This window comes from Cupressus sempervirens, chromosome 7 (assembly GCF_028749045.1).
Source record: "Cupressus sempervirens isolate cs-2001-9-10 chromosome 7, ASM2874904v1, whole genome shotgun sequence".
NCBI lineage: Eukaryota > Viridiplantae > Streptophyta > Pinopsida > Cupressales > Cupressaceae > Cupressus > Cupressus sempervirens.
In genome coordinates this window covers 877147125-877165375 of record NC_143124.1, presented here as the reverse complement: position 1 = coordinate 877165375, position 18251 = coordinate 877147125, and the positions used below count along the sequence as shown (strand labels likewise).

The following is an 18251-nucleotide window of genomic DNA, read 5'->3' as shown; positions in this document are numbered from 1 at the left end:
AAAGGGAAATAAAGACTAGAATGATTCATAGTCGATTGGAAATTTTTTTCCTCAAAAGCATAGATTTTTCTTTTGAAGATATGAAGTTTTTGTGTAAAAATAAAAAGGGCTTTCATTTACAAACCCTAATAGCAAGATTTCAAAGGAGGGTTCTAAGAAAATTTGAAGATCTACTAGTTCATTTGCTATTTTAAAAGACTCATGCTAGTTCGATGGTTTAATTGTTAAAAGGTTGTTTTAAACCGCATATATATCATGAGAGCATTTTTTAAACAGCCCTAACTAGTTCAATTTGTTTTAAAATTGATTCTCTCCGTATGAATCACATCTCCATTTAAAGAGATTGTTGTAAAACTTGAAAGATATATGTGTGATTCAGTGTGGTAAAAAGCAGAGACAAAAAATATTGAAATTGTGTAAAGGTGATCTGAAAGGTTGATTATAAACTTATCTACATGTATAGGTGTATGATGTATTACATACAATTATATGTGTATGTAAGGGTGTAATACAAATGACAAAGGGACAAATAGGATTGAATCCCTAAGCAGTTGTTGCTGCTGATTGTAAAGAGTTGAAGCTCAATAAAATTATAGGTTAATGGAGTGGTTTTTCTCCCTATGACAAAACCATAAAGATTTTTGAAGGTTTCCCACTCGGCACAAAAATTCGTGTCTCTATCTTCTGTGTGTTAATATTTTCTTATTCTTGCATGGTGAATGATTATTACTATGAGCAAAATTTTGAATGCATTCAGTTTATGGATTGTTAAAGCTGAAATTTGTAACTTGTTTAAACAGAAGCAATAAGTTTTGATTCACCCCCCCAAAACTTCAATACTTCCAACAGAGATGTTTGATTGGCTTAGGTATTCATTTGAAAGAAAGAATGTTATCTGCCTTAAAAATTGGTATGCAAATTTCAACCCAAAGAATGGTATCATCTTCAACTCCAGAATTAGCATTGGAGTGTTGGGATGAAAAGTTTTATATAATTATTGACAATTATTTCGAGCAATATTATGCTAGTGATTCAACCATGCACCCAATCTTTCAAATATGGCAATTAGGTTAAGTAGCTAGAGGAAATAACAATAACTGCCTTATGTTAAAGAATCCATTACTACCTTCAAAGAGGTGCAAAATGAAGATAATGGGGGAATTATCCTGTGAAATGTACAATGATGGACACCTCATTGAAAGCATAGAAGTTGGATGCGAGATCTATTTGTCGTATTATAAATTTCTCTTTAAAAAAAGAATTAGGGGGAAGGATCTTTGTATTATGGTGAAGTAAAATTAAAATTTTACCACAATAATGCAAAAATATTTCAAACTAAGTTTTACTTAACCTTTATTTGGGGTTAGTATTATGTACAGTAGTTTTGTAATGCCATGTCTTTCCTAGTGTTGTTTCTCTTCTTGAGTGTCCTTTAATTTCTTGTTCTTTAATTTCTTCTTGTAATTTATGCTTTATCTCTCTCTTTATACAATAGTCTATAGACTCTTTTAAAATTCATATTTGTCTTCATAAAAAATAATATCAATTATCATTTTTGAATAAGTATTACTAGTAATCTTTGAAAGATTTTTGGAGTCTATTTTTATGATACCATTATTGTTTTCAATGCAATAATTATATATTATAGACTAAAATTAGATAGTTAAATTTGAAAGAAAATAAATTAGAGATTATTTGGTGAGGGCAAGATAGAGATTTCGGAGCTAATAGAAGCACAGAAAAACCCATCACCCCGTATAAATAGCTCATCCAACACCACATATAGACTTACATTTATAAAGATAAGAGATCTCAGATCTAATGGAGGCCCATCGAAAGCCAATCATCGCCACATGCAAGTAGCTCACCCAACACCCTATATAGACTTGCACTTCTAAGCAATCTCATTCATGTTAAAATAACACAATGGCGTATTCTATAAAGAACACTTGAAACCTTTGGTCCACAGAGTATTCAAATTGCTTTGTTTAATTTTACATCACTTGCTCCTTTATGTTTTGATATGGACTTATATAACAAATAAATTGAATTGTGTTTAAATTCGTCAGCAGGCCGCCACAGATGCAAAAATGCAAGCACTCACCCTGTTCATTCCAGTAGCTTGATTATTTACTTTAAACAATGCAGCTCGGCACGTAGCTAAATTCAAAATAAACTGTTTTGCAATAAGATGACAATTCAAGGACAGAAGTTATATTAAACACATCCTTGAAAATAATAAATATGGTATATTTGTTTTATGTTCCATCGGACTTGAAGTTAAATATGGTATATTTGTTTTATGTTCCATTGGATTTGAAGTTAAATAGGCGAAATCACAAGTAGCAGATAGAATCAAGTAGACGTGGAAATTGAAATCAGAAAACCTTATTTGCATTTGCATTGTTTGTTGTGAAATTTATCTGCGCTAACATTATCTTCTTTCCAAAATTCAAGAATTTTGAAAGAAAATTAATAAATGTAAGATTTGATGATATTAAAGGTGAAGATCATTTTTAAGGTCATGACCATGGTGCCAAGGAAGGAATCAATTTTGGTGTATGAGATTTTCCTACCCCAATTCGGATTCAAATTTGCATCTCCTCTATGGATTGTATAGACACCCCACCATCAGGTCAATTGAGGGTGCACACTGCAGATGATAGAAGAATACAATGTGCTGGCAAAATTATCATGTCAATGACGGGGTAAAACCTGAGGCAGTTCAGAAAAGTTCCTGATAATATAAGTAGGTTTCACAAGTCCCTCTGGGGAGTAATCTATACCACGAACATTGATCCACACGGTTGCCAGATAGCCAGCATTTATACCACCCTGAAACAAAGAAACAGCAGCTCAAGTAATGAAGAGGAGGAAATTGATTAGGCAAAACAGTAAAGATACCTATCATTATTCATCTGTAACTCGAGAATGGATATTAGATACAAGCAACCTAAGAAAAATAGAAATTAAAGATTAAACTGAGAAGGATCAACTTTTAACTTTTTTTAACTCTCAAATTTCAACAATTGAAGGATCAAATCAATGGGAATATTTGTCTGCAAAAAGCAGTTACTGGATTTTATGTCAAAATACAAATCTTAAAATGGATTCTTTTCGTTACAAAAAGGCAGAAGTCCAAAACCTGAATGTCCATTGTTAGGCTATCTCCGACCATAACGGACTCCTCTGGTCTGGTTCCCACAAGCTCACAGGCTTTCAGAAAGATGCTTTTATGAGGTTTTGGATGAAGCTCTTCTGTAAATATAAAATGAATGCTTCAGTTCACTAGTTTATTTTGGTTTCACTCATCCAAGAGGCATAACTTATGACTGTGAGGTGCTCGTAATTTGGTGTTATGTCTTAACCAAAGATTCCAAGATAGGAATCAATATAAAACGGGAAAGGGTAAATGGAAAAGTTATGATGCACATTTTCACTTATATGGATTACCTCCGCCAACAAGAATTGTGTTGAAAATCTCATCTGCACGGCATGCTGAAAGTTTTGCTCTCTGAACCTGAAAACTTGGTCACGCTAGAAAATATTCAAGCATATAAGGCAAAGGAAACATAGGACACTCTATAGTTAGGGCTATCGATGTGGAGAATTGAGCGCACCTTTGGATGCCCATTGGTTATGATGCCCACTTTAATTCCCTGTACTTTCATTCTTTGTACAATCTGCATCCATAAGGATTTTTAATTAGAACTTATATTTTAATCGAGTCATCTCTCCATATTTGTATCCATCTGGCATCCAGATTATGCTTATTAACTACAATTTTACACCAGAGCCAATCACTTAGGTAACCTAACATTTGAAAGAGAATACTGACATCTGATTCAAGAGCTGAACAACACTAAAATATATCGAATGTTCTTTCCCAAAATTACACCTGTCAACAAAACTATTTCATCTGCGGTGAAGATTAAAATGCCTTTGGCTGTCTAGAATTCTAGATGTTGTTCTACAGCAACTTATATGGCTCAAGTGTTTGTAGCTCTTGGTGCATAAATAATCAAGATTAAATTTTTATGTCAAGTTTGTGTAATCATCATTTTCTTGCAATAGAATATGCTTACTTAATATTGTTGAGAAACATGTGTCTCAACCTTGCAATCCTTTCTTGGAAAATTCCAGAATTTGTTTGTGGAAGTTTTCCACTTGTTTATGCATTGGAAAATGGTTAGTGAGTTGTTAAAATGAGTCTTGTCCATAGTCGAATATAGGTAGGTCATTTTTAGAGCCTTGATGACTCATTTTGTGACTTTTACGGGAGTCTAGACTAAGAGACAAAATTGTGGACGGGATTACTATTTTAACCTGGTTGTTTTTCCATATTGGAAATGTAAATGTCAAAAATGGGTAACATGTGGCATAGTAGTTTTGCCCATGGTTTTGTAAAACCATAAGTGGTTTCCAAGTTGTAAAATCACTATAAAAGGAGGGCTTGGGGAGGTGTTTGTGTAATTGAGTTTAGTTTGCAAGACTGGTGCTAGAAGGAGTCTCTCCAAGTTCGAGTTGTGGTGATGCGCTCCTGTAAGAACTTGCATTGCAAGTGTATTGTAATCATCTTGGTTTGATAATACATTGTGCGAGTTTTGGAGGGTGGGGTTTTTCTCCCGAAAGGGTTTCTCCACGGTAATCACTGTGTTGTGTGTTCTTTGTTATTTTGATTATGTTATTATGCATTTCTTGAGATCTTTGCAATAGTTACTTTGATTTGCATAATCGTCCTCTCAAAGATTAGCGTAGGAAGCAATTCCATGCACCTTTGCTTCCTTACAAGTGGTATCAGAGCCTGGCCAGTTTTGGTTCTATTTGTCGGGTACAAGGTTTTTTGAGCTAATCAAGGTTTGAGTGGGAACTTGTGCAGAGCATTTCATTTTTGTGTTGCAGTATTGAAAAGATGGCAAGCATGTCAGGGAGAATTGATGTTGAAAAGTTTTTTGGCACAAACTTTGAGATGTGGAAGCTGAAGATGGAAGATCTATTGACTGATCGAGATCTATGGGATGCAATTGATGAGAACAAGCTAAGGCCCACAGATCCGACATTAGCTGCACAATATGATGTGACTGATAGAAAAGCTAAAGGTCTCATCAGATTGTGTCTTGTAGACTCGATTCTGATTAATGTCCATGAAGAACCTACCGCGAAGAAGCTTTGGAAAAAGCTTAGTGAGATCTATCAAGCGAAATCACTTGTGAATAAGATTTTCTTGAGGAAGAAGTTGTATTCCTTGAGAATGGAAGAAGGTGGACAAATTTCTGAGCATCTCAGTTGACCTCAGTAGGGGTGCCAATGGATGAAGAAGAAAGGTGTCAAATCTTGTTATGTTCGTTGCCAAACTAATGGGATAGTCTTGTGATGGCTATAAGGAGCACTTCAGTTGTCTTGAAGATGGAGGACGTTGTTGGTTCTCTACTTTCTGAGGAGATGAGAAGGAAGGTCTCTCTGAATGCCAAAGAGGCTTTGAGTGTTCGCGGAAGACCAAAAGAAAGAGGCAAGAACGAAAAGCAGCATGGCCATTCTAAGTCCAAAAATAAGGGGAGATCGAAATCCCCTAGTAAGTCCAAGGCAATCTGCTGGAATTGCGGCAAACCTGGACACTTCCGAAAGGATTGCAAAGAGGAGAAGAAAAAGAAGAAGAAGAAGAAGCTAGATTTCGATTCTGAGTCCGCGAAGGAAGATGGAGATGCTTTCATTGCAGCCTTGGCCACTCATGCAGGTGAAAATGCATGGTTAATAGATTCAGGTGCATCTTTCCACATGACTCCTAATAGGAACTGGTTTAGTAAGTATGAAAATTTTGATAGTGTTAAGGTGTATTTGGGTGATAATTCAGTACTTGATATTGTTGGTCGTGGAAGTATTCGTGTGAAATTTTTTGATGGTAGAATTAGAAGATTTGATGGTGTCTTGCATATCCCTGGACTAGCAAGGAATTTGTTATCTGTTAGGAATTTGAAAGCAGGCAGTTTCTTGATAAAAATTCCAAACATAATATTTATATGCTAGAAGGATTGCATAAAAAGCCCAAGATTAGAAGTTAACCTGTACAATCTTTGCCTGTAATCTTTTAAAGAGAGAAAAGTTTCCATGAAGATTCCTTAAACTGTAGGTTCTGCTGGTTTTCAGAATTGAAATAAAAAATGAACAAGGTTATCTGTCATTGAACAAGGCTTGTTCTGAAATGGAAAACCCTCAAATGCCAAATCTTCAATCAAACTTAAGAAAGTTCACCTGGTATGATCATAGCTGATGGTAAAGATATATGAGGCTAACTTTTCCAATCCATTGGGAAACGAGTAATTCTTAAACTTAAGCGTATGCAGTTTATTTAAATGAACAATTGCTTTATGAAAAATAGAAAAGCATCCTCTAATGTATTCATAACAGCAAAAGTCGAGGCAGAAAAGCAGAGCATTTGTGTACAGTTCAAATCAGACAAGCAAAGCATTTATGTATAGTTAAAGTCAGAATGCTTGATGACAATACCTGTTCTACTTCAGGGGCCCATTGGAATGAAGCCATTCTAGTAGTGTCAAAACAGTGCTGTATCTCCTGTTTGAAAACTGTAAATGTTCAGAAAACTTAACAACCCCCATAAAAGTCACCTGCATTCATGTTTAGGATTTTTTCAAAAAATAGAATGCATAGGCAGTTACCCTTGCAAGCTCAATGTCACGGACGCCCTGGGCGTCAAGAGCTGTAGACCAGATCTGAGCCCTCCATTGAATCACATCAATCTGAAATTTTGACAAAATTAGTTTAAAACGGAATCCAAATCTACTAAGTTAGGGTCCGATTGAATTGAACTAATTGTTAGAACTAGAGCAAATCCAGATGCGAATACTTTTTTTCTTTGCTAAAACATCTAGGGTAAACCTAGGCAACGCACTAAATTAACCGTGTTTGCTAAAAGATCTAGGGTGAACCTAGGCAACGCAATAAATTAGCCATGTACCTGACACCGCAAACTAGTTATGGGAGGATGTTGGTGCAAATTTATCGAAGATGAAATACCCAATTTCCTTATGCCAAGCAAATGCAGGAAATAACTAACATTAAACAAAAAAGTTGGAACTATGAAATTGAAGCGCACAATATACCCAACTAGAGTTCAGTTGAACTATTGAGCTTGTACAGACCGAAAGAACAAGAGAAATGAGATATTAGATTCTTCCATACCTGGTGATTCGGATCCCAAGGGTGGTTAATCAAGCCCTTAACGAATGCATCGATAATGGCCTGCGGATCAAGGAAGGGATGTTCGTGGCGGCTCAGTAACTCCATGACAGCCCGATAGGCAGCCTTGTCAGCGGTATGAGTCAGCACTAATGTATCATCTAGGTCAAAGAACACAGCCTTAATGGATGTCTTAGATTCGGCAGACTGGTCTAAATTAGACTCCATTGTAATTCTCAAGTCCGATTCCTACCCAGTATTGAAGCTACGGAACACGGCCTAAGAGGAATTTGAGTTTATCTGCCTGTTACAGCTTGTTCAAGTTCAGGGTTTGAGCGTGGAGTGTTATGTTTGTTTTTGGTATTTATGCTGATGGAGAACAGGTTGTAATCAATTTGTCAAAGCTCTGAGTGTCTTGTGCTGTCTTGTCCAACTGTGGTCTGTGTTTTTTATTGGGGGCCGGGGCTGGTGCTGGGGCTGGGGCTGACTTCATTGTTTCAATAAAAACTAATTAAGATTTTTTTAATTTCTTTCAAAAAGAGATATATAAGGCCTTCCGTAGTTTATGAATTTAAATAAAACTCAATATCATTTAATCGTATTTTTATAAATAATTTAACAAAATTTGTTTGTGTGCAATGAATTTATTGATAAATATAAAATTGATTATGTGCAAGTTTTTCATTTGATTATATGTAAGATTGTTTTATCATCAATATTTCATATTACATTATGTGATCTATTATCTTAGAGTTACACTTCATTTAACTCTTATTTATCACATTGATTGATGTAATTTATTTTGTTATTATGTCTCATATTGAGTTGAGAAACTATGAGTTGTTATTATTTATCAACTAGCAACCATGGACAATCTAGTTGATGAGAAAGAACTCAGCATGATAGCACTGAGAGGTCTTCCATTATCATTGGAAACATTTATTTAAGGGTTAAGTTGTCGACTCAAACTTCCAAAATTTGATATATTAAAAAATGAATGCACTCAAGAAGAATCTAGACTAGTCTTAAGAGGACTGAGTATAAATCAAGAGGGAGAAATCCAAGCACTTCATGTAAAATCAAAGAAGAAAAGAAAATTTAAATTCAACAAAAAGAAGTCTAACAAATCCTTCAAGCAACATGATTGGTCAAAAGTTAAATGCTTTAAATGTGACAAAATTGGTCACCCCCACAAACTCTATCCTAAAAAGAAAAGAATTCAAGCAGCATTAGCAGAAATCAAAGAAGAGGGTGAAGAGAAAGAAGGAAGAGAAAACTATGCATTTTACTTAGCTCTTTCAAGTGAATTAAATTATAATAACAACACTTGGATCATCGACAGCGGAGCATCTCGCCACATCATCAGTTTTAAAGATAGATTTGAAACCTTCTTTGAACAAGCATAAGAAGAAGTCACCATTGGAGATAAATCTACTCATCCTATTAAAGGGATAGGTTCTTGCTCAATTCAACAACATTCAGGAACCACTCTACAACTTGAGAATGTCTTATATGTACTAGGGATTAAAAGAAACCTAGTTTCTATTTTTGGTCTTACTAATCAGGGTTTTAGAATCACATTTCTAGAGGACAAAGTTCTAGACTAGCCCAAGAATTCTAATATTAAGAAAGCTATTTCTATTGGTTTCAGAGATGGAAGTCTTTACAAACTTTGTAATAGTCAAGATACAAAATTAGTTCTAAGTCATGAAACCATAATCTCCACTGAAATTTGGCATAGGAGGTTAGGTCACCTTAACTATCAGGCTTTATCATCCATGGGAAAAATAGTAAAAGGTTTACCTAGCCTAAAAACTAATCATTTAGATGTTTGCAAAGGATGTGCCTTAGGCAAAAATACTAAACAATCATTTCCTAAAAGTGATCACAAATCTAAATCCATACTTGAACTAATACACATTGATCTTTGTAGTCCTATGTATGTACCCTCTCTTAATGGATGCTTCTTCTATATAATTTTTATTGATCATTATTCTAGAAGAACTTGGATCTATTTCTTGAAACAAAAGGAATCAATTGAAGTTTTAGCTAAATTCAAAGAGTTCAAAGCCTTAGTTGAAAATCAGTCAGGACATAAAATAAAAACCCTAAGATTAGACAATGGAGGTGAATATGTCTCTGATATTTTTAAGAATTTCTGCATTACTGTTGGGATTAAGAGGGAGTTTTTTGTACTTTATAATCCTCAACAAAATGGAATTGTGGAATGCAAAAATAGATCAATTGTTGAATTAGCTAGAGCTATGATGCATGATCAAAACCTCCATACTTCCTTTTGGGCTGAAGCATCTAACATTGTTGTCTACATTCAAAATAGATGCCCACACTCAGATTTAGAAAACACCACTCCAGAAGAATTATTCACTGGCATTAAACTTGATCTAAGTCATTTGAGAATATTTGGATGTCTAGTTTATATTCACATACCTAAAGATTAAAAAATTAAACTAGAACCTTCTAGAAAAAAGGGAATATTTATTAGATATAGTGAAACAACTAAAGGATACATAATCTTCATTCCATGAAGAAGAACAATTGGGATTAGTAGAGATGTAAAGTTTGAAGAAAATATTGCCTTTAAAATTTTCATAAATAGTGATGAATCTATTATTGAGTCTATTCCTGAAGAAGAGAAAGAAATAGATATGGAGAGGGAGAATGATTATGAACCCTCCTCTTCCACTATGCCTATTCAGAGGTCACTCTGGGCTAGGAAAATGATAGAAGAGAATCATGGTGAACCTGATGAAGTTATGTGAGAGAGCAAAAGAACTAGAAATCAATCATGTTATGTTGTCTTGTTAACTAAACTTATAAAATCATAACCTTCTAATGTAAAAGAAGCACTTTCAAAGTAGTCTTCGAAAGAAGCAATGATTGAAGAATATAACTCTATATTAAAAAATCATGTATGGGATGTGGTACCAAGACCTAAGAACAAATCAATTGTTTCTTCCAAATGGTTGTTCAAAATTAAACATGTATCTAATGGTAGCATCAAAAAATACAAAGCTAGATTTGTACCACAAGGGTTCTCACAGAAAGAAGGCATTGATTATGAAGAAACTTTTGATCCAATTGCTAGATATACTTCTATTAGAACCATCTTGGCTATTACACATCTAAGGGTTGGAAGGTACACTAGATGGATGTCAAAATAGCATTCCTCAATGGCAAGATTGAAGAAGAAGTCTACATTGAGCAACTAGAAGGGTTCAATACTCATGACAACAAAACTCATGTTTGTAAATTAAAGAAAGCACTTTATGGTCTCGAATAGGGTCACAGAGCTTAGTATGTAAGGATAGACAACTACTTACTAAAGTTAGGATATTCCAAAAATGAAGCTGATCTTAACTTATATTTCAAATCAGATGGTGAAGATATGATTATACTTGTGTTATATGTTGATGATCTATTGATAATAGGTGATGAATATCTCATAAAGAAATGCAAACAAGAACTCACAATAGAGTTTGAAATGAAATACTTAGGTCTTCTCCACTACTTTCTTAGATTAGAAGTCTGGCAGTAGGATAACTACATTATTCTAGATCAAGGAAATACACCGTGGATATCTTAACTAAATTTGGGATGATGGAATGTAAACCTGCAACTACTCCTATGGAAGTAAATTTACATAAGTTGAAAGATGACATGATCAAATTTAAACCTATTGATTCTACTTACTACAGGAAAATTATTGGATCTTTAATGTATTTGGTTAATACTCATCCTGACATATGCTATGTTACTCACACCTTGAGTCAATTTATGTGTGCACCAAAGAAGATACATCTACATGTAGTAAAATACATTTTGAGATACTTAAGAGGTACTATTGAAATGGGAATCAAATATGAGAGAGTCAACATTAAACTTCATGGATATTCAAATTCTAATTGGGCAGGCAGTCCCATTGAACATAAAAGTACTTTTGGATATTACTTCAATTTAGGATCTGGCATGGTTTCTTGGTCTAGTAGAAAATAGACTTCAGTTACATTAAGTTCCACTAAAGCATAGTACATCGCATCCTTCTTAGGTGCTAGAGAAGCAGTATGGTTACAAAAGTTGTTAGCATATTTGTTTAAAAGACCTTTGAAGCCCATTGTGATTCATTGTGATAATGAAAGTTGCATCAAGCTTTTAACCAATCCGGTATTCCATAATCACTCCAAGCATATTGAAATTCCTTTTCATTACATTTGAGACACGGTGAATTGAGGGATCATTCAATTAGAGTATATATGTACTAATGAGCAAACAACTAATATCTTTACCAAGCCTCTTGCTAACGTGAATTTGAAATACTTCAGAGAAAAACTTGGTATGATTAATTTGTAATATTGAATATTAAATTAAATTTTAAATTCATATGTGTTTATTCTTCTATTGTGTTGTTTAGTAGCATCATATATGTAATGAAAGGTGACAATCTTTCATGGACATATTTATTCAGAAGGTAATTATTTACAAGGTGACGATCTTGTAAATAATAGTTCTATTATCATGGACATCTCTAGACATTGCTTAAGTGCAAGTAGAGATCATGAGTAATAAATTATCATGGACATCTCTAGACATTTCTTAAGTGCAAGTAGAGATCATGAGTAATAGATTTTCACGGACATCTCTAGATATTGCCTCAAGCAATTAGAGATCATGAAAACCTATGGACATCTCTAGACATTGCCTCAAGCAATTAGAGATCATGAAAACCTATGGACATCTCTAGACATTGCCTCAAGCAATTAGAGATCATAAGTAACATTCTTATTGTGGCTTCTCTAGCTATTGTTTCTAACAATTAGAGATTTTAAATATGCATTATGATAAGTGTTCATAATTTTAAATATGCATTATGATTAGATAAAGTGATTAAATTTCTATACTAAAATTCTAATGGTTATTACTTCCCCCTCTCTAAAGAGGGAGTGTTAATGTTTTAGCATCAGTAGAAGTAATTATTTATCTAATATACTAATGTGTGTTCTTGTGTAATAGATAACGGATAAAGTTATAACTACTGAATATTGAATTCAATGCATATATATATGCTTTGGATAATATCAAATTGCTTTATAATAATCATCGGTAGGTATATGTATGTTATCAGTAGCCAATCATATACAATCACATTATTATCGGGCTCCTTGATATTATTATCATCGGTGGACAAAGTTGAGTTATGATTTATTATAACCATTCATAACAAATCATGCCCCACTTCCTATATTAAGAGTCTTGCAGAATGTTGATAATACATCAATCAATAAACGACATTCTTATATCAGTAGTTTGCACCTTGTGTTATAAATATTCTCCATTACATATATATAACTTGTAGGTTAAATCTGAAGCCATTCCGAAGTCATTAGCAATAAAAGAAAGGAAGTTGACTCTGCTTCATAGGTCCCAGAAATCTACAACAATCAAATAATAGGTTGCTGAATATTATTCAAGTAAGAATCACTTTTCTCCTATGCTAATTGTTTTATCTATCAGACATACAATTAAATCTAACAGATAGATGTGATAGTCTTCAACATTTGCATCATCTAAATAGTTTGTGTACAATTAATAGCAGCAACAACATATTTAGCTTCAATAGTAGATTGTGAAATACAATCCTTCTTATTACTTAACCAAGAAACTTACTTTCTTCCTAAAAAGAATCCTCCTCCACTAGTGATATTTTTGTTATCAATACTTTCTACCTAATTTGCATCAACACACACACACACACACACACACACACACACACACACACACACACACACACACACACACACACACACACACACACACACACACACGAAGTGTAAAATCACTAGCTTTTTCACATAATAATCCATAATCCATTGTTCCTTTCAGGTTAATGAATATTCTCTCCATAGAAGTGTTGAGCTATCATTTTGCATGATGCTTAATGATAGAAATCCTTTTGAACTCCTCTCTCAAAAAGTCAATCTGGGATCACCTCCAAGGTTTCGAGTGATCTTGCAACCTACTAGAATCCAGTTAGTTGAAGATAAATTAATTTGTTCATAGGGAGGCTTTTGTTGGTTATGACCAATTTCAGATAAGATTTTGAATTTGCTTGCTATCTCAAAAGAATAACCACACAAAAAGAAATTTAAAAAAAAAAATTAATGAATGCAATTTAACAATTGAACTATATGAATTCCTAAATTTAAACAAGTGATTGTAAAAGCAAATAATGAAGACAGGGTAATAAGAAGTTTAAGCAAATGACTTGAAAAGTAAATCCCTAATAGACATAAGCTACAAAAATAACGCATCTATGAGTTATGGGTAAAAGTACAGATTTGCATCACCATTTGGGATATCTAGGGGGGTTATGACCGAAATGGTTTTGGCTAGAAGGGTTCCAGCCATAACCCCTTCGGCTATAATGACATGGCACTTTCGCACGCCTACATAGCCACTAGGGTTTTAGCAAAAACCCTTCTGTTGAAACTATTTCAGTCATAATCTCCTTGAATTATAAAAAGTGAAAATTGCTTGTTGAGGGTCATTTACATACTATTGCAATTCTAGGAGTGGTTTAGAGTGTTTCAACCATAACCAATAAGTTGTTTTTTTTGTTTTTTGTTTTTTTGTTTCGATTAAGTAAAAACAGGTTTTAAAGAACCTGAAACCTTTACATAATAGAGTTCAAGAGATAAACATGAGAGAAGAATAATAGAGAAAAGTATCCAAAAACAACATGAAACAAACCTCAAAAAACAAACAAGAGGTCATACAAGATAGAGTTGGAAAAGATAGCAGAAGAACAGCAACAGAACAACAACTGATCAGCTAAGAAGTATTTATCAGGTCAACAACCTGATCCACCAGAGTGTGCATGGTTTCAGTAGTAGCCTTCAACTTGTCTTTCGTACTAGTTTCCTTAATCTTCTTCAAGTGGGCCCAGGTACATTTACTTGGTCCTTGAGTATTAGCCCCCAAAGGGGAATCCTGGCCCTTAACAACCTCATTCTTCTTCAAGAAATTACTCAAATTGTCCACCAATTGTTTAACCTATTTATCCATATTACCCATCATGGTTTCAAGTTTGGACACCTTCCCCTGAATGTTGCTAATATCCTTATCCATGACCCTTTGTTTAGCTTCCATCACTAGAATCTTATGCATGAGATTTTTCACTTCTTTAGCATTCCCTATGACCTCTGAAATCTTATCAATGTGTTGTCCTAAAGTTCTTTCCCCTCTAGACATTTTACTAAGTTGTTCCATTTCCTTACTCAACAGCAAAATTTTATGCTTAAGGATACCCATCTCCTTCTCAATAGAACCAGGGTTGCCGAATATGCCCTTAGAAGACCCTCGCCCACCTTTGGCTAAATCACCCAAATCTAACATGGACCCCTATTCACCATCATCTCCATAGTCAGATTCCCCACTCTTCTTAGTATCATACTTATCCTTTTGTCGTCGCAAGGAATTTCTTTTCCTCTTTAACCATTGAGCCAGAGGCTCATCATTAGAAGGAGGAGAGACCCGCTCATCTTGACATCCTTTACCCTTTCCTTTGCTACCACTCCTCTTTTTGTAATGATCTCTGACAATTTCCTCCACAAAGTCACTTTCTTGGTCCTGATCAAAATCTTCCTCCTCAACATTCTTTTTCTTCTTTTTAGAGCTGCCACCTGAGCCTTTTTTCAAGCTAACTAGACCCCCTTCAGCTTCATCTTGTGTTTCAGAGTCATAGCCCTTATCCTAAATACTCCCTTTCGTATCTTGATTAGTCCCTTTCAACGTTCTAGGTTTCAAAACTTTTTTGGATTTCAGCAAGTTCATAATCAAAACCATGAGACCCTCATGGCAAACATGCTCGCCAGTCAGGTCTTTTTGGATGGCCTGGGTAGATATGGTAAGAGATTGCAAAAGATAGGAAGGAAAATTTACCCTAACATCATGTCAGAAATGGTTTGCCAACATAAAGTGGTATCCATACAATTTTATAAATCTTCCATCCAGAGTCAAGTATTCCATAAACACAAAGAGCACAAAATACCAAGGATGAGAAATAGAGGCCAGGTTATAATATGAGTTACCTATTTTAACCAGATAATTTCTCTCATGTTTTGTCTCCACAAAGTCATCAATCGCCTTATCCGAGAGCTTCCTCTCCTTATAAAATTTCATACCATCCATATCTAGCCCAATAGCCTTTGCAATGACCTCTTCCATGACCTCCATCCGCTGGTTCCTAAGCAACACTGAGCTGTCCTTCCATGATTTAACAAACTACTTTGTAATTGCAGGGTTATTACCTCTAAGTCTCTCCATATAACTAGTGAAATTGCCATGCCTAATAATGTCACACACCTCCGGCTTATTCTTCCACTCTATGCAGCTAGGTAGTTCCACCCATTTCCTCTTTCCCCCCGTAATCTTTGTGTCTAATTCACTAGTTTTCTTGCTCTAAAAACCCCAGATCACTCTACAAACACCACTACTGAAATGAGGAGAGGAAGAAACAACCCAGAATCTATGCAAACTGCTGCGAACTACCCACATTCCTAAAAATTATAACCCACCTCACTCCAAAGGAGTTAATCTTATAATTCACTGACAACATCATAATTAAAGGAATTTTGTTGAGATCTCCATTTATCATGCTTAACATGATCCAACCATCTGGAGATAATGTATCATATGACTCCCATATGATTCTATGATCATTACAACACGCCACCTTCGAAGCCCAATCAACTAAACCATTGGCTTCCCTATAGTTATGGGATATTATGCAATTTTGGAATGAATTAATAATGTTAAAAGCTTTAGATATAATATTACTAATAGTCCATGAAGGTGGATTAATTTTATTTAAATAATTAATGATGTTGAGGGAATCACCTTCAATCCATATATTCTTCAAATTCAAACCTTTGGTGTAAATAAGATCGTGAAGAGTAGTAGAGGCTTCAGAAACGTGATTAGTTTGGCTCCCTAATGGTATGGACATACCACCAACAAAGTCACTATTAGAATTTATAATCACAACTCCACATCCAGTAGTGCTTGGGTTCCCTTTTGAGGCCCCATCAAAGTTAATCTTAAACCAATTAACTAGAGGACAATCCCATCTTGCATTATCCCTTAGGTTAGGATCCTTTGTATTCTTATTCAAACTCCTTATATTCCAATTATTAAGCACCCCAACTTTCCACTCATTACAAGGTTGTTGTCCAATACCAAAAATTTTAATGTTTTCAATCAAAAGGACCTTGACTTTATGGAAAATTTGAGCAAGATTAGATTCTACCCCTCTAAAAATCCTATCATTACGTTCCTTCTGTACGCCCTAGCACAGATAAGGAAGAATTAAATCCCACAATTTGATAATCAAAGAATTCTTGGAAGGAGCCTTCCAACTAGAAAAGAACAGCTAGATGGTAGCATGGGAAACCCAATCCACATTCATTAAACTCCAAATTTTATCCCAAACCTTTTTTGTAAAGGGACAATGTAGCATAATATGATCCACTAATTCCTGTCATTCTTGCAGAGAACACATCGATTAACAATGATGAAACCTCTCTTCTTAAGATTGTCAAGAGTTAATATTTTATTTATCAAAATAATCTAGAAGAAGATATTAACTTTGGGAGTCATACCTTTCACCCAAGCCTTGGCCCAACAAGGTTCATCATGATCCTCAAAAGAATTAGTGAAGGCTGAAGCAATAGAGTACACACCACTGGGATCAACTTTCCAAATCAGAGCATCCTCTTCATGGTTCAAATAGCAAGCATTCAAGCATTTAACAACCTATGCCAAATTTAGATCCACCCTAAGAAGATTCACCCACAAATCATCCTTCCAATAATCACTGACCAAAGTACCAAACTGATTCTTGCATAGCTCCATATACCCATTCCACCTTGGGTCATCATAAAGGGGGTAATCCAAGATCCATATATCTTCCCAAAAAAGGACTCTCATTCCATTTCCCACCTTCCATTTTACCCCTCTCCTTAAGATATGTTTAAATTTCTGAGCATTCTTCTAGATCAGAGAACCCCCTTGATCCACATCAGAATAAAGGAAATGTTGAAAATCAAAATGATCCCTATTATATTTATCAGCCCAAATATTCCTCAATTCCCCCTCTTCCTTGTGGCATCTCCAAAGTAGTTTAGCCAGTAAGAGTTCATTCATAGTAGAAATCCTTCGCAAACCAAGCCCACCCTCCCCCCTGGGAATACATACATTCTCCCAAGCAATAAGAGGAAGTCTCTTTTTAGTTTCCATACCAGTCCACGATAAAGTCTTCTATATTTTCTCAATAACAAGTGCAAACTTTCTCCGAATTTTAAAAACACTCAAAGCATAAAGCAGGACACTTTGAAGGATAGATTTCAAAACAATAACCTTCCCAGCCTAATTGAGGAGAGATCCCTTCCAACCAGCAAGTTTCAAGTGTATTTTATCAATCAAAGAATTCCAAAAGCTGTCAGGAGGGGTCAATCCCAATGGTAACCCCAAAGAGGTTCCTGGCAAAGAGCCACTCTCACAACCAATAATCCTTTAAATCTTTAATTGTCTTGCCTCACTAACATTGATAAAGTAAATCACACTTTTACTCCAATTAATGGTTTGACCAGTGGCTTTGCCATAATCAGTCAATGCATTACATGTAGTATTAGTTAAATTAATTGTCTTTTTAGTTATTACATGTAGCATTAGTTAAATTAATTGTCTTTTAAGTGTTTTAGTAATTAAATTAATTATATTTTAAGTGTTTTATTAATTAAATTAATTATATTTAAAGTTTTTTAGATGTTGATTATTTAGACTAGTTAATTTTTTTAATATAGCTGGATCAATATGTTAGATTTAAAGAACTATATAATATTTTTAATTAAATATCTATTTAATCATAAATGTAGATTTTACATCAAACATAGAAAATTCAAGTTGAGACCTAGATAACTAAAGTAATTACATTTGAGAAAATATTAGCACAGTACAAACCTATATGGATAACTAACATGTAA

General features: G+C 34.5%; 1 protein-coding gene across 1 annotated transcript; it reads right to left on the bottom strand.

Moving 5' to 3' along the window:
- Positions 1–2372: 2372 nt before the first annotated feature.
- On the bottom strand, positions 2373–7533 carry LOC149550261 (uncharacterized). Its single transcript, XM_089793353.1, has 7 exons — positions 7198–7533; positions 6675–6755; positions 6505–6570; positions 3621–3683; positions 3454–3520; positions 3146–3258; positions 2373–2835 (listed from the first exon to the last, which is right to left on the bottom strand). The coding sequence occupies exons 1-7, from the start codon at positions 7420–7422 to the stop codon at positions 2698–2700; spliced, it is 753 nt and encodes a 250-aa protein (XP_089649479.1). The 5' UTR covers positions 7423–7533; the 3' UTR covers positions 2373–2697.
- Positions 7534–18251: the final 10718 nt, after the last annotated feature.